Source organism: Wolffia australiana, chromosome 2 (genome assembly GCF_029677425.1).
Source record: "Wolffia australiana isolate 7733 chromosome 2, ASM2967742v1".
Lineage (NCBI taxonomy): Eukaryota > Viridiplantae > Streptophyta > Magnoliopsida > Alismatales > Araceae > Wolffia > Wolffia australiana.
In genome coordinates this window covers 9,802,279-9,826,591 of record NC_135836.1, presented here as the reverse complement: position 1 = coordinate 9,826,591, position 24,313 = coordinate 9,802,279, and the positions used below count along the sequence as shown (strand labels likewise).

Below are 24,313 nucleotides of genomic sequence, written 5' to 3'. Positions count from 1 at the left end.
GCGTAATGATGACAATGGAGCTTGAACAGGGCTCATCAAGATGAAGGAAATTTTACATGCCATGGATATGTCTAGACACTACATACTTATGCATCTCAACACATTTCTTACTATGATCTAAGAAATCATAGAATTGATCCATGTCCATGTGATTTAACCTATGATTTTTTAAATATTATTTTGATTTTGTTGAAAATCTTTCGCTATAGGAATACACTTGTAATCATCCAGATCAAGGACATGGTACCCGCTGCTTACTCCCCAACTCGTTAAAGGCCCAACAAGATTTATTGGCCTAGCATATTAATTAAATATATTGGCATGTGGACTATTTAATCAAATATTCATTTAACCCAATCAATAAATTAAAATTCTGACTCATTGAATCTCTTGGAGGTCTATTGTGAAAAAAGGATTATACACATACCATAACTGATGATAGTAAAAATTTTATGGTAGAGGTACTTTAATCCTTTATATCTTAAAGAGAACGAAGTTTATTTTCACATCCTAATCCATCATTCCCTATAGTACTGATGAGTGACAGATATAATAGGAGAATGTCTTCTCCGATATCTACACTACCTTAACTAGTGATTTAATGACATTTGTTCTCTAATCAATCTCCTCATATACCGAGGTAGAAGACTCCATCTTAACCTCTCAATTACCTTCACGTCCTTATTGTTATATTCAAGCTAAAATTTATTTGAATCCCAAAATTAGGAACTCATAAATAAAAATTTAGCAGTTCTTCCAAAAAATGTCTTTGGTGTATCAATTCATTGTACCCCTTATACTACTGTGACATAAATCAACTCATAGAATGTTGAAACCTCTATCGACATAATCCAAGTTTTATTACTCATCGAAATATTGAATTGAAGATGGATATGAAAACAAGTTAAACATCCATATTTTATTAGTTCTATGGTTGAGTATTTTCATGCTATTTAGATCTATGTCCTCAAAAAAATTTAATCCCATTACATTATTTTAATAAATCTTTGTATATATTTTGAATTATAAAAATATTTTATTTATGAATTTAATCTACAAAATTATGTAAACTACCATTAATTAAGGGAAATCAAAAATAATATTAAACCCCCAAAATATGTAATTTTCAAGTGTCCAATGTATGAAAAATTGTCCATAAATACAAAATAATTGGAAAATTCAGAATAGCTGTTCATTTCATTTAAATTTTAAATTATATATTTCCTTAATCATAACATAGAACACCAAATATTACTCATATTTAAACATATATTAGAGTACTTTCTATTTATAGAGTATCAAATGAAACTAGCTACTGTCATATAATATCACTATATGCTCTTTCTCCTATGATCAGGATGGTTGATCTGACAACCAGTTTACTGGAGACGCTTAGGGATATCAGGTGATCTTTGGGTATAATATTTCATTAAAGTACACTCATGAATCCATGGATGGTATGATCCCTGGCTATCTATTGAGTTGGCCAAGCCATAACTGATAGACTCAGATGACATCATAAAGCAATAAAGCTTAAATTATACATTTAACATTAAACCAAAAAAATCTCAAATAGATTTGACCTACTACTGTTTAGTTCCTCAAAAAAGGCATTCTATGCAACACAAGTTTATGGCCTCTAAATATCCGCACAATCCTTGTCAGATTGTTTTTCCTCTTCTTCTTCTTCTCTATCCATGCTGCTATATATCCTTGATGATCTTTTCACCATCCAGGTCATGTGTGGTGTAGAAAACACTCACATATGAGCGATAAGAAGGGGGGGAGGTGTTGACAGAAAAACTTACATATGTGATTATTAGTTAAGATTTTCAGTTCCTTTGTACACAAAAATTTGTCATAATACAATAAAATTTAATTTAATTATCTGAAATTGAATAAACCTTTATGATTGAACCTCTTGGTCAATGTAAAAATCTATTTAATGACCCTGTTTCTTTATTGGCAAAACCAATTAACTCTTATGCACATATTATTTAATCATCAATCAATATTATCTTTTATATTGTTCAGCTCACAAATACGTGATAGATGATCACATATTGATATATATTACATGTTTACTCATGTTAAAATGATTGTAAATGCATACTATTTAAGCGTAGAATAATTTAATATGCTTATAGAATATGGAGTTGCGTTTCACTATATATCTTCTTCATGTCCATACATTACCAACCTCTCCCAAATAGTAGCCGACGTATCATTAATTGGATCATTGTTGAGTCCGACAAATTTCTAAATCAAGTATAAATCACTTATCTTAATTTATCAAATTAAATAACTATCAATAGAAAATTCAAGAACTGTGTTATTAAAGGAGAGAAGTTATGTAAATAAGTTGATAATAAGTATATTATGTTGCCATGGATGATCAAAATCAATGATACTAACAAATTGGTATATTATCTGACCAATTAACGATACAATTCAAGATCCCTTACTTTTTTTGCTCTCTATGAGTTGGGGAATTACCTTTTAACAACGATAAATGGCTATGATTGGACTTGTGTTTTATAAAAACATGAATTCATTCAGGCGTAAACATCTAAAATAGTCAAATTGGCATAACTAGATATCCATGTAGAATTTCAAAACTATGCATGCAGATGAAAGCAGTTTTGTAAAAAGTTGAGAATCGTTAAATTAAATTATTAGCATATTATTGAATCAATGATGATTAAAGCGTGTCTTTGAAACCAATCATCAATGAATACTAAAAAAGTTTAACACAAGCCGCATGATTAATTTTAAAGGTTGCTATATGCGACTTTGCACTTGTATTTTCTAACTCAAAACCTGAATTCATTAATCTAAAAAGATATCTCTCTCTGAAACCATACTTACATGTTTGAATATTAAAATCACAATGAAAAGCTCTAGAGAAAAAAGTATTTAAAGAGAAAAATTTGCGGGTTGGAATACTGTTTACATACCTCAAAATGTGCTGAATCTTCAACTGTCTTTTACACCTCAATGCAGGAGAAAGGGATAAAAATCAAATCGTGACCAGTCTTCTACAAACCTCAGAATGAAACAACTGAAGTCCAGAAACGAAATGAGAAGGCAGAAAATTGCTTGGCTTTTAAAAGATAAGAGATCAATGAATGTTATACATGTAACCACATTTTTACACTACATAAAATTGTAGATGAAATTGGCAAATCCAGAGAAGAGACAGCTTTGTATTCCTATGTCATAAACCACAATCTCTACACCAATCCCTAACAGAGAAACAATGCCTTCGGAACAGTCATTTAAGAGAAATCATCCTCTGAAGTGGAAATCTTAGCCTACTACATTTTCAGACTATGAAAACAACCACTAGTCTAAGATTACTGCAGATTATAGTTCCGAATCATCCGGGACGTGGACATGCACGGGACATGACGAAGATAGTACGGAATCAGTGCAGTGACACAGACAGACTGTTTTTTCTTCCGAGTCCTCCGGACGGGACGGGACGGGGTGGTTTTGCGTCCCGTAAATTCATTTCAGGATGAATTTCCGTCCCAGTTTTCATCCAACCTCGCGGACTGGACGACTTTTTCGTACGGGAACGAAAAAACCGTCCCCTTCCCGTCCATCGTCCACGTCCCGGACGATTCGGAACTATAATGTCTATAGTACTGGATTACCATTTTTTACAGCAAAAAAAAAATTATTTTTAACGGGTCAAACTATTAGAATCGAACCGAACCGATCCGAGTCGATGCTCGCACGTGCGAACAAAGTCTAGGCCCCTTTCGTTTTCTACGGTCCTCTCCGAATCTCTCTAGAACCAGGGAAATTCCCCGAAGAGGAGGCCATTTCCTCAAGCAAATCTCTCCACACCATCGCCAAATCCCCCTCCGATGGCGTCTCTGCCGCTGCCTCCGCCGAATTTGAGGCCCCAATTCACCCGCGCAAGAACCCTAGGAAGACCCCCCACCCTCGTCCCCCCCCCTCGCGATCAACGGCTCAGGTCTCCGCCTCGCCGCTGCTCCGATCGGGAAATCCCACCCTCTCCGCCGTCCGATCTCCCGGCCCCGATCGAGGAAGAAGGGGAGAAGAACGATGATACCTTGAAACGGCCGCTGTGGGGGTTGGGCCCGTCGATTCTTCTTCTGTCGGGCATGGCGCCGACGCTATGGCTACCTCTGCCGGCCGTCTTCGTCGGGCCAGACGTGGCCGGCGTGCTGGCCTTAGTGGGCCTGGACTGCCTCTTTAACATGGGCGCGACCCTCTTTCTTCTCATGGCCGACGCCTGCGCCCGGCCCAATGGGCCGGCCCAAAGCCCAATATGGCACATCCCCCTTGGCTACAAGCTCTGGAACATGGGGGCCTCTCTGGCTGGCCTTGTATCCCCTCTGGCAGCTTTCCTGGCCTCCCATGCCGGCCCAATCCAGCCCACGTTGCCCGCGATATCCTTCGCCGTCCTCCTCGGGCCGTACCTCTTGCTGCTGTCCACTCAGATGCTGACGGAGGCGCTGACGTGGCATTGGAAGTCCCCGGTGTGGCTGATTGCCCCTTTGGTGTACGAGGCGTACCGGGTGCTGCAGCTGATGCGGGGGCTGAAGCTGGCGGCCGAGGTGGCCGCGCCGGCATGGGCCGTGGGTGCCATTCGCGGGCTCGTCTCCTGGTGGGTGCTTGTCCTATCGGTTCAGCTCATGCGAGTGGCGTGGTTTGCTGGGAATTTCCCTCAACGTGATGACGTCACCTTGGCGAATTAAAAAAATTCCTGGGCTTATTGGCAATAGCTTAGTGTATAGAACACTCCATCACTGTGATTTCATGCAAGTATATTCTTGTACCATTGGTGAATTTAAGTCCATGTGTATAGACTTTGGCTATTGTAATATTCTACTTTAGTTTATCTTAATTTTTTTTGTACTGCATATTGGTTGACCTGCGATAATAGTTTGCCATGGATGGTACCTGTAACTATTTGATTGCATAATTTTATGTATGGATGATACTTGGGACAGAGAAATATCAGTAAGGAGATGCATCCTTTCGCTCTATCAAGAAATTTCTGATTGATGCTAACAATTGAAAATTGTTGTCTGAATCCACAACATCTTGATTGTAAGGCATGAAAAGGGAATTAAGTATCTCATTCTCAGATCTATACTTTTCTGATTCAGCCCAGTCTGGTCCTGCGTAGACTTTGGTCAGGTCTAAGTCCCACTTTTCAGTCACATAGCTAAAGTCCAATTAAAAAATTAAAATACATAGGAAATTGAATAAATTAATATCACATATAATAATTCATGATCCAACTTATCAGAGGTATTTTTTTCTGAAAACATGAAATATCATAGATAATAAGTATCATAAACCATCGCATCTTGTGTAGTGTTCACCCATCCCAATACCGGTGCCGGATGACGGTATCGAGACGGATGCTGTATCGGATACCTGAAAGGGAATATCCGATATCCGTTTCTTTTGATATCCAGATATCAGATGTCGGTTGCTACAGTGCCGATATCCGATATCGATATCCGTCTCGATGTCATCATTCGCCTTCGTCTCAGGGGGGAAGAAAATAAAAATATTACATTGTATATATTAATCGAGGTTGATAACATATTAAAACGTAATTCGTTGGATATAAATAAATCATTGAATAAGATGGATCACATAATTTTTTTCAGTCGATACTGGATATCGGTATCAGGGTAATGGTTCCGATATCCGGATATCGAAATCCGATATCCGGTATCTGATATCTGGATAGTCCTTACCCCTCTGATATCTGTCCTCGATATCTGTCTACACCTAATAGACGGATATCATCCGATATCTGATATCCGATATCAGACACCGTCCCGGTTTTTTCTGGATATCGGATATCGGTTGTCCGATACCTGATATCCGACGGATATCAGTTGGACAAACACTAACCTTGTGTGTTGCATACTTTTTAACCCCACTGTTCAAGTGCCCTCCTATACAATGACATACTTCGGGTCTCTTGCTAGGTAGCCAGCCTAGTACCAGGTGTATGTCTACATCATAATTGACAAGGCTTTGTGGGTTCACCTGCTTTGATTTATTTGTGGTAGTTTATCAGCCTTCCTCATTGGTAATTTAGTTGGCCCATGCTTTCAGATTTGCTTTGAGTTAGTTATCTCAAGACCAATTATTTACCTACTATTGTATCAACCTTTCATTGTGTGGTCCATCTTTTTATTATAATATATAACCTTTTAAATCAAGTCGGGGGAGCCCAGTCTATAGTGAACCGTCATATCTATTTTCAAATAAAACGTTGTCCATCATGGTCTGCCCTGCCAGACATTCTAGAACTAGACTCCACTCCAAAGTGAGAGAATCTCCAGTTCCTCCTCCGGCTGTGTTATCCTTATAGAGTTTAGCATTGCATCCCTCCAAGGTACAGCTGGTCTCTATGGTCCAAGTATTGGGTATTTGCGAGTAACTTTCCCCTGGTAGCCCATCACACTACTGCTTTCCCTAGGCATGCTTCACATTTTGTATTCACATTCAATTGTATCCATTTTATCAAAGATGTAGTCTAGTTTAAGCATTAAATCCCTCCAAAGTGCTACCAAGCATGGACCTTGAATCCACATAATAAGATTTCCTGGGAGGTTGCGAATCTTGGGTTGCTCTTGACGCACCATGTTTTACATTATATGGTTATAGAGACATAGAGACCAAGATCTTGTGGGGACCAGCATTCTTTTTCTTGTTGTTCTTCTTCTAATTTTCTTGTTCTTATTCTTAATATTCTTATTTTTTGTTTTTTTTTTAGGACTTCTGATACATTCAAATTCTTGAATCTTGAGATTTTCCTGGTTATCCCCAATGATATTGAAGAAGAAAACCCCTGTCATAGGGGCCTCCATAAGCAAGGGCTGGGTCCTCTCAAATTTTATTGGGTCAAGGCTACCATCAAACCCTATAATTTGAGCCTCATAGGTAGGTGGAAGAACTTGCTGGAACCTAGAACAGGAAACCAGACATTTCTGACCAAGATGAGGAAATAGGAAAAAAAAATCAGTTTCAAAGATTATGAAACAAGAAAAAATATCTTCTTCTAATCTACCTTTGAGATGGATGTATCAATGACAAAACAAGATCTAATATTTACTTCCCTAAATATTAGGGTCAAATTTTTTTTCCAGTACTGCCCAGCCAAAGTTTTGATTCCAAATCTACTTTAATTGTATTTCTTTTGACAAGTGATAAGTTATAGTTCACAGTGAGCTAATACATTTATATAAAAACTAGAAGCGATATCATAAAAAGACTCTTAAAAAAAATGATACAACTTTGTTTATATAATGTAATGCTCACTATAAATTCTAAAGTATTTAAAACTTCCAAATTTTAATTTCTAAACACCCAAAACTGTATGAGTTTGACAAACCAGTTGCCTTGAATTGCTCTGTGCATGCTTATATGAGCATTAGATTTGTAGGTCCTTGTAAGTGACATTATTCTTTGGTATTGGGGGTCCCCTGCAAGGACCTACATATTGACTGAGAAACTATTTATCAATTGATTTGTTAATGCTTCACTAAGAAAATATTTATTATTTTTACATTAAATCATAAGTAAATTATAATGTGGAGTTCAATCAAGAATAATGTTAAATGATATTTATTTGGGAGTTTGTGTTCTTGATTCCACATAATGTATAAAAACATGGAGAATTTCTTACCGCCCCTTGAATGTACAGAAATTTATTCTCTATCATGCTTGGATCAAAATGTGAAACCAAAACCTTATTTTTTGTACTCGAGATTATGTGGCAACACCTGAGTGGGTGTCGTCAGTAAAAACACACAAGTACGCGTAAATCACTATGTATTAGTATTGATTTTGATGTCGGGCGTCATCAATCGCGTCGTCTGATGGGTAATTTCCCTAAGTGAATGTAACTACGTGAATGCAAGTGACCTAGGTGGGGTGTACGTGCAGGTCCGACTTGTGGGAATTGCCGAGTTCCGAGCTCTGGGGCGGGCGACCGATGACGATGACAATGACCTTCTGACCCTAGTCGGAGCGACGACGGCGACTATGGCACCGAACGGAATTTAATTCCATAGGGGCTCGCACGTAATGGACGGGCTCAACCCGTGCCTAGAGAAACACTCTATTCGTAGTTTTCTCGAAGTAGTTCTCTCTCACCTATTCTAACCCGAGCTTGGTGGAGTGTAGTTGAAAGATATACTGAAAGACATAATGTAACGGACGAGCAACGGAACGATGTACCTCGTCAGTGGTGTCTCTCGTCGCCGGGGTCTTCGTTGGTGTGAGCACCGGTGCGGGCAGATGCGATGAGAGTCGTGTTGTAGACAGGTATGATTGGGCTCGATTGGCGGCAGTGACGCGGCGCAGGGGCGTAGCGACGGGGATCGATGGCAATGAAGAGAGAGAGGGAGAATATTAGAGTCAACACAATACGAGTGAATGGCCAGGTTCTACATACGCGACCTTATCGGTGAGTCAACGATGGGCGAAGTGGCAGCAACGATGACAACAGCACTGTGTACAATGTGGGCACGGGCGTGAGCAGCAGTAGTAGTCGTTGTTGTCACGAGCAGCAGTTCCATGGGCGTGACTCGATCAAGGGATTAGATGGCAACTTAGGTGGCAACTCAGCGTGCGATGATAGTGATTGCAGAATAACGCACAAACGAAGCAGATCCGGTAGACTGAACTGAGTGAGCTTGATGAGTACGGCTCATTCTTGAGCCCCACCGTGAGTCAACAGGTCGTGGGCGGTGCGGAGGAATGGCCACTCGGTCGCATTACGGTGTCACAAGTGGGTTTGACCTTCCACACTCTGGCTTTGATCGTCACAGGGGAAACTTTGAGTCTCCATCGTAGCACAGAAGTACTCCACGCGGACGCGTCAGCGTAGCGGGTGGGTATTCTGTCACCGCGTTGACCCAGCAAGACATTAACATCTGCCGAGGGCGCAACTGCGATCCGGGGTTGGCGTCGGTTCTCACGATCTGCGGCAATCAACGGTCAACTCGATCGAGCCCGGATTCGGTCCACCCAGGGTTGGGAGAATTCACAAAGGCATGATGATGGATGGCGTCTGATCGATTCAACGGTTTGTGCAACTCTGTCCACAGAGCCGCAGCATCACCGGTAGCTTTCAGGTGATGCGCGACGTAGTTGAACGCGCGGAGTGCAGCCGATTAGGGATGGGATAGCGCATTCTGGCGGCACAATAGTGTTGAATGGCTTGGCCGGCGGTTCTAGTGTCTCCTTTCTCTCTTCCCCCCGTCTTCTTCTTCCTTCCTCTTATCCTTCCTCCTCTCTTCTCTACTCCTTGAATGAGATCTGAAAACGTAGAATAACTGCAACAAAACACTTCCAGATCTGAAAACAGGACGTGGTCCCATCATGGCCTTATATAGGGCCATGATGGGCCCTTACAAGGAGTTTAGAGAAGAGAGTCCAATAAGGATCTCCCCCTTCCTTTACAACGCAAATAAGAAATCAACTGACAAGACGAAAACACGAACGGCTGAAAACAGATAACGAAAACACGAAGATACAGGCGCGGACGTGCTCTACCCGAGTATTTAAATCTGGGCGCCTTCACGGACGCTTTGGCATGCCAGTCGAGCTGGACACAGACCGGCGATGATGCTGATGTCGACAAAGACGGCTCTGCTTATGATTCATTGGCGTCGTCTGGATGCGCTCCATCAGATTTGTTTTATTTTGTTACTTTCAGCCAGGGGTACGTGGCACACCAAGAGCAAATCTGCCAAATTTACTATAAATTTTGCCAGCCAATCAGAAATCAACACGAATTGCGGGTTTTTTGAAATTTGAATTAAATAAATGAATAATGATCCAACAGCTATGATTGACCAATATTCATTTATTAATAACGCTTAATCCTAGAGTCAGATTGAGCTCACCCCCTATTTCTATCTATATGGTTGGATCAATCAAATCAAGCCTACATTCATGGATAAAAATTAATTAATTATTGGGGGTAAAATGGAAGTTTTTACCATTTAACCTAGGTATAAAAACTAAAATTTGAGTTGAGGAGGTCATTCTGGAGGGGATTCTTTCACAGCTGTAAGATAGAGAGGAGAACCAGCCTGGATCAACTGCATTTGATATTTTTTACTTCATTGTATTTGACTTTTAGTGTATATGGGATTATTTGTTGGTGAATTTTATTGGTCTTCTTGATATTTGTCTGAAATTGTAAATAGCTTGGGTTGAGCGATATGTACAAGCCCTCATTAGGATTAACATGAGTGATTATTGAATTGAGCTAGCTTTTCCGTTTGAACACTAAGAACAAAAAATAACAAAAAAGAGATTAATTTCTATGTAAGAATAGATTAAGTTTATAAAAAATAGTGAGTTAGTTTTGATATCCAGTTCCTCCAAAAACAATTACATTAATTTTTCTTATCAACCCCTCTACTTGAATCCTTTGATCCTTTTATTGGATCAAAGAAGTCAATTCAGAGATCCTTAATTTACCTATTCTTCCCATCTCCTCTACCCTCCTTTCTAAATTCTTCATATAATTAGGGTAATTTGAACTTCATTGAAGATTAAATTAACCCTAATTAGGGCCAGATCCCTCAAGTAGATAAATAATTGAATTATCTTACTAGCTTCCCTTGGACGATACCTATTCTTTTCATTATACACCTCAAGTTAGGGTTTTAGAAATTTTATTGCATAAGCTGAAATCATCAATGATTAGGGATTAAATTGGATAATCCACCCCTTATTTATGGCTAATCAATTAGATTTCATCTCTTGAGCAAGACAAAAAATATCAATAATTTTGATTTATTGAATGTAAAAATAACTATTTTCATAATTTAGAAGTAACACAATTTTTCTCTCACAATTTCTGTTTATCTTTACTCTATTATTGCATTACTAACATGTTTTCGCAGACACATGCTTACGTTTAGACTCTAAATATTGTGATCCATATGATGACATAAAATCTTGAAGCCAGGAAATTCTGGGATCAGCCATGATCAAACACTTGAGTTAAGATTGACATAGAGGAAGAAATACAAATCAAACCATACCTTAAAAATAAATAAATATATATCAATTATCAGACCACCTTAAATAGAGTTGAATCGGAAACTATTTGGTTCGTGAAATGAGTGGTCTCATGCTATAGACGTGTCTGACCTCCAAACGTATTCACGCTATCCTTGGTATGTTGGATGCAATCTTCTTCTTCTCAATCAGTTCCACCATAGATCCAAGAGGATCTTCTCACTATTAACTTACATTGGGGGGGGGTGACTCAAGTGGGACATAAACAGAAAATTTTGTGGGTAATTATTTCTTTTAATTCAGTCCTTTTTGTTGGGTTTTGTGCCTTGGTTCAATCATGAAAAACAAGTTTTTCATGAATGCATAAGCACTCATCAATTATAAATTGATATTTAAGATCATATATCTCATGTGCCTAATGGGGATCTTGTTCCACCTTGACCTGCTCACTTTGAGATCGTTCTGAAGCCGTTCATGTGTCCGGCCTCTAGAAGTATCCATGCAATCACGTTGCTCTTGGATCTCCACTTCTTCTTATCCAACTCTCCTTGGTTGAGTAGAGAAGAGATGACGAGTGGAGAAAGGGGGGCTCTCAATTCTGGCTGGCCTGGGTGCTTGAAATGAGTTCCCCTTCCCTATTTTTATTTCACTTAAGTTTTTCTCAATACCCATTAAGTAAAATATATTCACCAATGCCCTTATGATCTTATTCGTGTGACCCTCTAGGCCCATGTATCATTCTAGTTAATAACTTTAGTGGCCCAATAAAAATTATTGGCCAACATTATTAATTCACTATATCAACATATATATTAATTTATTAAGGGTCGATTTAACCCAATCGATAGGTTAAGTTTCCAGCCTGTGGGGTGCCAAGCTACACCTCGTGCTCTAGAAGACACTGAGTAGTGTTTGAACTCTCTCACGGAACCTTCACCGTCATTGGTTACCATTTATGTATAATCTATTATCTACGTGAGACTCTCGAATGACTTAGGGTATGGTTTATCGTCAAACCCTAATCCAAAATTTGATTAATACTGATGCCTGACGAGGATCATTGGAGAACGCCTTCTTCAATATCCTCACTACCCTGGCCAAGAATTTTCTGCATCATCTTCCTTTAGTCTATATGCTCTTATACCGAGGGCAGATGATCCCGTCTTGACCACTCAATCATCTCCATGAGCTTCTTACTACATCCGAGTTAGCTTGTTTGAATACTGATTAGAGGCTCGTAAGTCATAGTCAAAATGTAGTTGTCCATTCACGAGATGTCCTTGGTGTCTCAGGTCAATGGATCACTCATACAATTGTAGCATGAGCCAACTTGATTGACGTTTAGGTATAATACCATTCATGGATTCTTTGGATCAATTCATTGAAATCTTTCTCCAAACAGCACCCACTATCTGTCCTTAGCATCGCCACACTAATTGCCACAAGATCACCTATACTCATCGTATAAGAAGTATTTGTTAGTGCTATTCTATCCGGATAATTCAATGTCCATCTCAACTATTCATCAAATAGGAATATCTAGAATACACATTTAAAGACTAGTGATAACTGTATTATGATCTCATCATACTTCACTACATCATTGCATGTATTCATAGACTTCATTATAAACATCCCACTAAGGAACATAATATTTTATTCAATGAAATTAAATAAAACATGGTGTTGTGATTTTCCTTGACAACCACATAATATCCATCAATTTTATGCTCAATGGATGTTTTCATAAAAAACCTTACACTTCAAGTACATCATCTAAAGATTGATAATCCTTATGTGTGTGACCCTCTTTGTCGAGAACCTATTTATTTAAAGCCTCCAGTGGCCCAATAATTATTTACTAGGTAACCCAATTATTTAAAAATATAATATATATGTTAATTGATGATAACTCACTTAACCCTATCGATATGTCTATTCACTAATGGATGAGGTGCCAAGCTACACTTGTGCGCTTCATAAAGAACAAATGAGTTCAACCCTTTTCATGGAACTTAAATGAGATCAAGTACCTCATCTATGTAACAATCCCATAATTAATTTGTAGATGGTTAACTACCAAACCATAATCGGTCATTCTAGTTGGGAAAAATGCATTTTAAATTTCATTTTACAAAATTTTCTCTGCCTTAGCCAAGGAATTCATCATGTCATCTTCTTTGAGTTTGTCTCCCTTATATCAAGGGTGGATGACCCAATATTGGCCACTTAATCACCTGCTTAGACTTTTTGTACCATCTGAGAAAATATTTCTTGGATTCCCATGACAAGGAATTTTAGGTCAAACTTAAATCATAACAGTCCATCCAGGACCTTGGTGTATCTGGTCTAAGGACCCTTTAATTTTTTAACATGTGATTCACTTGCAGGACATTAAATTACATCATGAACAACTAATGATGATAAGGCGATGATATTTTATTGAAATTGATGAATTTTAATTCTGGGTTTATTTCTCTATAAATTTTTTGACAGAAGGAAACTTTATTACCCAAAAAGTTTATAAAAAGATTAGGTAGAAAAGTCGTCCATGACTGAAGGATCAAGATATGAAAAAAAGCATCTGAGTATTTAATTAGTATCTTCATTTCTCTGGACAAATATTCACTTAACAGGCTGTCATTAGGTCAACAAAACTAAGTTTTGATTAGTGTTCACCACAAGTTTATCATCAGGTACATATGAAAAAAACTTGCATCAATTTTTGGTGCATTGAACTTGATGATTTATTTCAATGATACCCAATGTCACTTGTATCCATTTGACATATTAAAGTATTTAAATGAAATAGTTAAAACGAAGTGAATTCAGGCAACTTGTTCCAGATTCACTGTAGCATGTTTCCCTAAAAACATATTACACATATGGTAGGTTATATTTTTTAATGTTTTCTGATAAAATTTAACACAAATCATATGCTGAAGGTTAAAAAATTTGTGATATATCCCTATAATTTTGTTTCTCTAAAAATTAAAACAGTTTTGATAATGCTCTCTTCATCTCTCTATTTTTGTGCTACGTCAGTTTATCTTGTAATTTTTTTATTCTAATGTCATCAATAAAAAATATTAAACGATTGATTTTGAGATTAAGGGTCAATCAAATATTTATAAATGAAAGCCAATATTAATACATGTAAAATTCATGGAAAATGATTATTTACATGAATCAAATAATTTTATAACATGGAATTAATTTTTTTGTTTTGAAGGAGGGGAAAATAAATTCTAAAAATTCTGTAATTTTATCAAATGATTGAATTAATGGCTATATAATGGGAAAATTTTATGGAAGTATTATTCAATATTTTGGTTTTATATGGTGTGAGAATATGAATGAAATACTGCTTCATATAAATATGATTTTTCCATGAATTTTCATTTTATTTATGAAAAATTTAAATCATCTTAAATAAAAAGGAATTAATTTTTAATATTTTATAATTAATAAAAATATAATATAACAAAAAAGATAATATAAATATATTTATTAGTAAAGAGAGGGGAGATAGAGTAGGTAATATTCACGTTCTATGGGTTTGATTGACGATCTGAAATCAAAATTTAGTTTGTTAAATGGGAAAAATCAACTCAAAATTGATATATTAAATCCTAGATGATCCTATTATCAAGTGTGGAACTAGTCATCTATCAGTTTTCATCCTATGAGAGATTCTTCAAGCCTTTTACGTATCCTGCATCTAGATGTATCCACTTGATCGATGCGATGATGGATCTCGTCTTGATCGTCTTCGATCATCCTAAAATATACGATTGGTCTTCTCACTAGAATTGGAGAATTCCTAAGATGTAGGGTTGTCCATATCTATCTGGTGTGGGTACCTAAATTAGTGAACTCTTATTTATACTTCATTTTGGATTTTTAATAAAATACCGTATAATTTAAGTACATCCACCAAGATCCACGGATATTATGTGTGTGACCTTCTAGGCCCATGTGTCAGTTTAATTCATAACTTTATTGGCCCAATATAGTTTTCTTGGATGACTTCTTTAATTAATTATAATGGCACATAGATTGTTTAATCACATATCATTTAACCAATCAATAGGTTCAACTTCCCACCCATGGCATGCCAAGCCACACCTCGTGCTATAGAAGATATAAAGTAGTGATTTAAATCTCAAATAGAACCTTTATTATCATCTTTTACCATATATTAAATTCATCATTTGTGAAATAATCCCAAATAATATAGGGTATGGTTAATTGTAGTGATGCATAACAAAGATAGTTTGAGAATATCTTCTCCAATATCTTCCCTACCCTAGCTAGGGATTTAAGGCATCTTCTTCCTAGAGAAAATATTATTTTATACTACGGGTGAATGATCCCATCTTGACCATTCAATCACCTTTATGTACATATTGGTATATCTAGGCTAAAACTATTTTAAATCATGTGATTAGGGACTCTTCCGTCACATTAAAAAAACCCATACATGCACAAAATGTTTTTGGTGTCTCAGGTCTTTGGATCACTTATACAACTCAGTAAATCAATATGATTAGTATTCAAGTATAACAGCATTCAGGGATTCATGCGGGTCAATTAAGTGAACTCTTTTCCTAAAGAGCATCCATCAGTTGTCCTTTGTGTCTCTACACTAATGGCCACATGATCAACCATATTTATTGTATAATTAGGAACATATAGTGCTATTCTTTCTGGATATTTTGGTGACCATCTCAAGTATCTTGAAGATAAAAATATTTGGAATAGATGTTTAATGACCAGTGCTCATTGTAATCTGAGCACATCATAATTCACCGTGTCATTGCATCAACTCAAGGACTTGATTATAAAAATCACATGAAAATAATAATTAATAAACAGGACATGGAAGTGTGATTGTCTTAACGTCCAACTAATACATATCAAGAACACTAACCTATTGGCTCCTTCAAAGGATACACGATGACCTGACATTAAAGGTTATTCTCTTGCACATGGTTATTCTCTTAGGTTATTACCAATAAAGTATGTACACTGTTTATCTGTTTCATTTATATTCAGGCATTGTACACATACGATATAATGAAAGTTTATCATTTTTATGTCTTAGAGTAAAATATTAATTTATTATTTTCGATGGGGAAATGCATGATGTATTAGACCTGCTTAATGGGTGTTAGGCACCTGGAATGGTTGAGCCACAAAATTAGTGAGATGGAGCCACACATATTAGGCTAGATCACCCCAATCCCATAGAATATTATTTTTCTTAAACCAATTGAATCCCCGAAGTAAAGTACAATTCCTAAAGCTGGAGGCCCATGTCATGCACATCAGGGCATCCATATACATCCTTATGTGAAGAAGATTTCCCCTCTATAAGCCCATTATAGCGGGAACAATTGATCCTAGATATGCTTCTATTAAAGGCCCTGTCCAAGAAAATCCGTTCCAGCTCAATTCCTTAGTATTTGAATGCCTAACCTGATTTCTAGATTATCATAGTCATCCATCAAAGTCATGCAATGGAAATTTGGACCATCCAAAGGGCCAAAGTGGCTAGAAAAAGGGTATTTTAAAAGGCCTGACAGGAGATGTCTGACTTGCGATTAACAAGAGAACAAACTGAAGAAAATGCTGTTAGGATCAAGAACTTGTCACGAAACTAAAAATTAAAGCTGGCAGTGAGGGTGTTAATTTTTTTCCTTAACCTAGACTACCAAGAAATCAGACATGGCAGTCAATTTTATGAATAATTTGGGCAATTAATCTAACAAAATAAATAAATAATGTTAGGGCACAAAGTTGAGGGAGGTGAGTGGGCCACTATTTGGGGATATTTTGGGAACAAAAAGCTTGTCTAAATTCTCCCATCTCCATTCTCTATGTCCTCATTCATAAAAATCCTAGAACCTGGGATGGCCGACTGATGCATCTCGCTCTCTTCATTTTGATGAATTATTAATTTGATTTCTTTGTCATTCTCACAAGAATTTGAGGGTTTCATTACTTGAGGAATGAAGGCACCTAAATAGAAGACAACGGATTAGTTATCTGCCATCTGAAGCTTGGACCAAATGCACCCATAACCCCATGGAGCTCACTCTTTCAATGTTGAGCTCTCTTTACTTCAACTATGCATTCTCTACCAGCTCGAAATAGAAGTAAATCCCCTTAAATTATTCTTCCTACACAAAGACAATATATCAATTTCTATTTCCCTGAATTTAGATTCAAATCTATCCCTTTATCTCAATTCCTCCCAACTCTCTATTTCTCACCTCTAATCATAACTTAATCCCAATTCCTCAGGATACAGCCCTAGCTCTCTGTAAGCAAGCATGGGTTAACAAGATTTCAGGATTGACAAAAAACATTTTGGTGGATAATAGCTTGGGCCCAAAAAACTTGAGAACCAACCCTTTCATTCATCTTCATCTCCAGTCCATCTTCCATAGTTTGATACTTGTTACTCCCTTCAAATAATGTTTTCATAAAAACAAGGTAACTTCCATAAAGAAACATACGTAAATGAATGAAATAAAAGAAAATGACCTTTCATCTACCCCCTTGACTGCTGGGTTTACAGGTTCAACGAGAGCCGTCGGATGCGGCAGGCAAGGTGGGCAGTGGGAAGATCCAGCTGCGCACCATTGTCGAATTTAATCAGTTCGGGTAGCCGAACCATGGGAGTAGAAACACAAGTGTAAAACGTCGCCAAAAAGGGTGGGATTGGCATCGATAGAGCTGACAGAACGTTGCTCAAGTACTCGATATCCGCCGCCAGCTGCGCCGCTCCCTTCTCAGTCAACAACTGAATTCCCCTCAACTGTTCCATGAACAGTGCTGTCGCCCCTTCTGCCACCTGTCCAGACCCAAAACTGTTACCAAAACCGAAACCAAAAACAGATAAGTAATGCAGGTTCTCACCTTGAACAGCCACTCGGTGGCGAAGACTTGTGCCTCTTCACCGTCGGCCAGTGGCTCGAGCTGCTGTGGCAGAGTAAGGAGATACTCGCCGACGCTAGTCACATAGGCCTGAGGATAGGCGCTGAATGTGGGCAGAGGATGGGCAGTCTGCTCCTCCGCAGAAGTCCACGTGGCCAATCTTGATACGTCACTCAGCCGCTGCCGGACCCTCCACATCAGCACATCGTACACCAGCTCGTTCACCGTGTCTGCGAACACAGCCGCTCTCTGGGAGGCCAGCGGAAGTGCATGGAATCGAGGGTCTTTTGACTGGGAAAAAGTCAACATAAAAGTCAAGCGTGGAAAAAAGTCAACGAAAAGCCAACGGTGTGGAGAAATTCAACACCTGCTCCATGAGGGCAGCAAGTTTGTTGCGCTTCTCAGGGAGGTCAAGGAGCCGAAGGACAGAGGCGTCGATGGCCGCTGCCGCTGCCACGTGTCTGTCTCTGCTGGCACCCAGGCCGAGCCCGGAGAGGGAGAGGGCTGTGTTGAGCCTCGCGAGCGCTGCCCTCAAGGAGGCTTCGAAGACGGAGATCCTGCCAGATAAGCTGTCAGAGACAGTGAGGATCTGAAGCGCTGCCTGAACGATGGACCATTCCTCTTCTTCGGATACCAGGTCCACAATCCTTGGCCCAGCCCACTTCTCGGGGCCGTCTTTTCTCGGCCCAATATCACTATTGTCAATGCCACAGGCGGATCTCAGGGACTTGAGTGTGTCCTGGAGAACTGATATATAGAGCAATGCAGTTTCGTCAATGGCTGCAATGAGTTCGTCAGCTTCGGTGCCCCCTGTGAAAGCCATGCATCTCTCAACCGCTGATTCGAGGAGAATTATAACCCGGGGGATTGATTCCTCCATTCTCCGTACTGTTTCGCTGAGCTCGATCCCCTGTGCGCCAACGCCGCGTGGCACAGCACCGCGTAGGTCAAGTTTGGAGATCTCAGAGGACAAGATCGATCGCTCCACTTGACCATATCTACAACACATCATGGCATCACTCTTAAGAGTCTGATTTAGAGAAGAAAATTATAATTTTACTTGATAAAAAATGAAAGAGCGAAGGAAAATCCACCTCAGTTTAAATGGTTCGTATGGTGAGAAGACCGACTTCAAAGTGCACAAAAGCAGTTGAAAATCAGTCTCTGAAAACAAACGTTGGATGTTCTTGGCAAAAGTGTTTGTCATGTTGTGCAGCTCAGTCAGCGCTTCGAGATGCTTGGTCTGGATTTTTATGCCCTTTGGCACGTCTCCATGTAAGATATCCAATAAACCTTTAATTTTAATATAATTTTCAAATTAAAAATTCATACTTTTAAGAATGACTTTGACCAGAATTGGAAAACCCCACACTTTGAGCAAGATTCAAGGAGTTTGTACTAACCTTTATGTAGTACCTTCGTCTCAGGAAGAACAATTCCGGTTGCAATGTTGACCCGGGAAACAAAGGCAGAGCTTACAGAAGAAGCTGACTCAATCACCAGCTTCGGAACTAGGGCTGTGTAATCATCGGGAAAAGCAACAGTGCACCTGGACAAGGTTATAGATTTCAGAAAGAAAAAGCGTTTCTTCCAACATAAAATGTTTTATGACAAAAAAAACTTGGCTAGAATACATCAGCAATGAAAAAAAGATAAAAAGAGAGAAAAATATGTGCAGTACTTTACCATTTCCATTCTTGCTCCAAGTAGAGAAGAAACTCATCATAGAATTTTGGCAGCCAACGAGAAAAGCTGGACAGGTTTGTTGCAGCCAAAGCGTCACTTATGACCAGTTCTCCGTTATACCTCTCCTTTGAGAGAATATCGCTTCTCTCAAGACTGTCAAATTCATCCCATATTTTTTTTATTGGCATTATACCCATACGGGTATAACTTAACTCCAGTGATGTAAATCTGCCAATCCGAAGAAGAATCTTTTGGAGATCTTGAACAGAATCAACCTGAATGAAACATTCAGCAAAATTACACGCTAGAAACCATCTTTCCAGGAAGGTTTTAAGCCGTCCCAGGATAACATTACCATCCAAAGTTCTTCATCATGTGTGATGATTCTCAAGTAAAAACTGGATCACAAGTGGATGAAAAAAATGAGAGAAGTGGGAGATACAGAGAGAGAGAGTGGACTCAATGAATAAGGAGAGAAAGAGAGTGGACTCAAGGAATAAGGAGAGAAAGAGAGTGGACTTATGGGATGGGATAGAGAGAGAGAGAGTATCAACTTGCACTCTGGAGAAAGAATCTTAACAGAGATGAGAGGAGCTAGAGAGATAGGCATAAAGTGGAGTCCCTACACAACCAATGAACGATGATAGGATGATGACTTGGATGATGATGATGCGTGTCATTGACAATGACGATATCATCATCATCGTTGTCATCCTGGCACAGCCAAATAACGAGGACGATGATGATTCTCCTTCATCCTCTAGTCATCATCATGAGGGATGGGGAACTGTATTTCCAGCTTTCTTGGGCTTTCAGAAAAAAAGTGTGAGTAAGCCACAGGCGCGGAGACTCTACATTTTTGCTAGAGAGCGCATCCGATAGATGTGGCTGGACCAATTCTTCCAACCTATTTTCCAAAACTGCAAGCTGCTCTCTCACATTTGCAAACTCGGCCACCTGAACCAAAACAAAAAAATTAGTAAAAAATAAAAAAATACAAATTATTCAATTGAATGGAATAAAAGAAAAAGGCAATGAGCTCACCTCGCCAACAGCAGACAGGCAATGCCTCATGTTTCCAAGAGTTTCAGCCACTCGAGGAAGATCCCCGCTGGCAAAGACATCCTCCACAGTTGCACTGAGTTGAGTGAGACCAGCTGCATCCTTTTACCATCAAGGGGAAAAAAATTTAAGGGATTATCTCCAAAGTCTCAAAATTAAGACAAAACAAAATCAAATTTACGGAGATGATTCATAAATTCTACCTGTAGAATTTCAAATGCCGACTCCATTCTTTGTTTGACTGCATCTATTGCCCCCAAGGCCGCTACAGACTCTGATGATGCATCCCCAGCCTGGGAATTTTGAAAAATAGAACGATGTTCATACCAAATTTTTGAAAAGTTGAAACACCTTCAAGATCACGAACACCATGGAATTCATACTCTACTGAGTTAAAAGGGCAGCTTAATTAATCTAAAAATCAAAATCTTTCCAGAAAAAGATCTAAAGATCCCCAAAAAACAGCAAATTACAGTACCTTTTTGAGCTTGAGGAGAATTGAAGATACGACAGAGCGCAGCGCCGTCGCCTCATCGCGGAGTCGAAGAACATCGCGGACGGCGAGGGGGACACGTCGGAGGGCGTCGGCGCTCTCCTTCTCGATCGTGTCGGCCATGCTCTCTGAAGAAGATCGAAGACTTTCTTCCAGATCCGAGATGTACCTCCCGAGGGTATCCTGGGGATGGCGAGCGCTCAGCGCAGCGTTGATCCATCTCTTCGCATCGAATTGCTCCTCCGCGAACTCTCTCAGATCGATCACGACCATTTCGATTTCTTCCGCCGCTCGAATCGGACGACGACTGCGCAGACTGATATAGTGCAGGGACGCAGACGGGACGGTTTTTTCGTTCCAGGACGAAAAGATCGCCCCGTCCGCAAGGTTGGACGAGAACCGGGACGGAAAATCGTCCCAAGACCTCCGGACGGGACGGTTTTCGTCCACTTGGACGAAAAAACTGTCCCGTCCGGAGATCTCGGACAAAAAAACCGTCCCGTCTGCGTCCCTGCACTGGTTCTGGATGTCAGACAGGACGATCTTTGTGCCGTCCCGTCCATCGTCCACGTCCCGGATGATCCTGAACTATTTAGTGCAGGGACGCAGACCGGACAGTTTTCTCCTCCTAGACAAAAAAATCGTCCCGTTCGCGAGGTTGGACGAAAACCAGTCCTGAGACCTCTGGACGGGGCAGTTTTCGTCCAGACGGGACGAAAGAAATCGGCCCGTTTGGAGGTCTCGGATGAAAAACTGTCATGTCCGTGTCCCTGCACTGGTTCCGGACATCAAACGAGACAATCTATGTCCCGTCCCATCCATTGTCCACGTCCCGGACAATCCTGAACTATTTAGTGCAGGGATGTGGACAGGACGGTTTTTTCGTCCCAGGTTGAAAAATCATCCCGTCCGCGAGGTTTGACGAAAACCGGGTTGGAAATTTGTCCCAAGACCAGACGAGACGGTTTTTGTCAGGACGGGAAGAAAAAAATCGGCCAGTCTGGAGGTCTCCGACGAAAAAACTGTCCCCTCTGCCTCCCTGCACCGATTGCGGATGTCGGACAGGATGATCTTTGTCCCGTTCCGTCCATCCTCCGCATCCCAAAAGATCTGGAACTATTTAGTGCAGGGATGCGGACAGGACGGTTTTCTCGTTCCAGGACAAAAAAATCGCCCCGTTCACGAGGTTGGATGAAAACCAGTACGGAAATTTGTCCCGAGATCTCTGTACGGGACGGTTTTTGTCCAGACAGGGTGAAAAAAAATCAGCCTGTCTGGAGGTCTCAGACGAAAAAACCGTCCCGTCCGCGTCCCTGCACCGATTCCGGACGTCGGACGGGACAATCTTTGTCCCGTCCCGTCCATCGTCCACATCCCAGACGATCCGGAACTGTATGCGCAGTTCGTCTCCGGAGTAAGAACACTAGAAGCCCATTTAAGAGGCTTTTAACAAGGCCAAATGGGCGGATCAACTCAGCCCACTAAGATTATGGACTAAGGTCAATAGTTTGGACCTTGGAGTAACTTCTCCTGAGGCCCAGAAATATTCATTGGTTTTTTTTCAGTTTCCAACATAAGTGTGATAATTAAGATAAAATTGAATGACAAGGACATGTACCATTAATCAGAACACATGTTCCATTACATTTTTCAGTTTCACTCGTAAGAGTGACTATTAAGGAAAAAGAGAAAATGAGACACTCATTTCTTTGATCACAGGTTTGCTCCTGATTGGTTTTAATTGTTTGCTTCTGTGCAGATCAAATTTGAGATCATTGATATATTTATGTTGAATATTGGGTTGAATGTCTTTGCTATGTGTCTTTCATTGGATACAAAAAACCATTCTGTCTTTCAATAATTAATAGTGTGCGACACAGAGCTAACCTAGTGCATATTCAGCCTACCTTACAACTTGAGAAATGTCTAGAGAATTCATACACCAGATAATATAAAATTAAAAAAATCGATAAAATTCATAGGTATGAATAAAATAAAAATCTATCATTCTAATATCTAAATTACCAGGCACTAGAATGATAGACTGGTCACGAAAGCTTATCTTGGTCAAACCATGTTCAATTATATAATTGTCTTTTAAATCACAGTACATTATTTTGGAGAGAGAAATCTAAAAATTAAAATGAATTACAAAAAAAAAATTCATTATAAAGATAGTTGAATTTTGTTTATCAGTGGGTCGAACCTAAAACTTTGGACGTAAAATTTTAAGGCTATAAAAAGTGTTGACGAATTTTAGATTAATTGTCTAGAGAATAGAATATACAAAGGTTATCAATAAATCTGAATCATCACCTAATAAGTTTTTTTCTATCCAGTAAAAAGTCTACTTTTTGGGAAAGCCTGAAAAAAATCAATAATACAGCTTAAGATGAGTTTATCACAAATTAGTAAGAATAATATTTTTCTTAATCATTTTTAAACCTACAAATCCATCTTGTTCAACTTCGGTGTAGGGAAAGTAGCAAGGGACATGTAATCCATTGGTATAGATTATAATCAAGTTTATCATAAAATGGAAATGGGCCCATGAAATCAACTGCCCAAACATTTCAACCACAAGAATGGGATGCAATAATATATAATCATTCTTCCTTAAATTTCCTGCAGCTTGGGAATTTAAACATTGTGAGGAGAATTCAAAAGCATCCTGAGACAATATAGGCCAGTAGAAACCACATTAAAATTTTAAGTGCAGTGATGTTAGGTGCGTAATGGCCTCCTCATAGGGAAGAATGATAAGATGCTCAACTGCTCTACTTTTCTTCCTCTGCTACACATTAAAATATGATCAATTTCTAGGGAAAATTTTAAATGAAGCATGATACAAATTACTACCTAAAAAATATGAACACAATTTTCCAACCAAAATAGACCATAGGCATTGATTTAAAGGTTAGGTTATACCTCATCACAATTTATGCAACTTATAATTGGAAGTGTGCACCTGGCATAATTGCTCAATAGTGAATCTTCAGGTCACTGTTTTGTGTGCCACCTTCTCTCTCTGTCCTTCCAGTGTTACTTTTTCTAGCTTTGAATGACCTGAAATTGAGA

General features: G+C 39.1%; 2 protein-coding genes across 2 annotated transcripts; one reads left to right on the top strand and one right to left on the bottom strand.

The window, feature by feature from the left end:
* Positions 1 to 3,749: 3,749 nt before the first annotated feature.
* On the top strand, positions 3,750 to 4,898 carry LOC144716776 (cytochrome P450 family protein). The gene has a single exon (XM_078592021.1). It carries the CDS (start codon positions 3,876 to 3,878, stop codon positions 4,731 to 4,733), a length of 858 nt encoding a protein of 285 aa, XP_078448147.1. The 5' UTR covers positions 3,750 to 3,875; the 3' UTR covers positions 4,734 to 4,898.
* A 12,587-nt stretch (positions 4,899 to 17,485) lies between these two features.
* EYE (conserved oligomeric Golgi complex component-related / COG complex component-like protein) lies at positions 17,486 to 21,522 on the bottom strand. Its single transcript, XM_078592020.1, has 10 exons — positions 21,221 to 21,522; positions 20,946 to 21,035; positions 20,725 to 20,844; positions 20,536 to 20,637; positions 19,681 to 19,955; positions 19,398 to 19,543; positions 19,089 to 19,287; positions 18,362 to 18,992; positions 17,977 to 18,285; positions 17,486 to 17,911 (listed from the first exon to the last, which is right to left on the bottom strand). The coding sequence occupies exons 1-10, from the start codon at positions 21,506 to 21,508 to the stop codon at positions 17,630 to 17,632; spliced, it is 2,442 nt and encodes an 813-aa protein (XP_078448146.1). The 5' UTR covers positions 21,509 to 21,522; the 3' UTR covers positions 17,486 to 17,629.
* Positions 21,523 to 24,313: the final 2,791 nt, after the last annotated feature.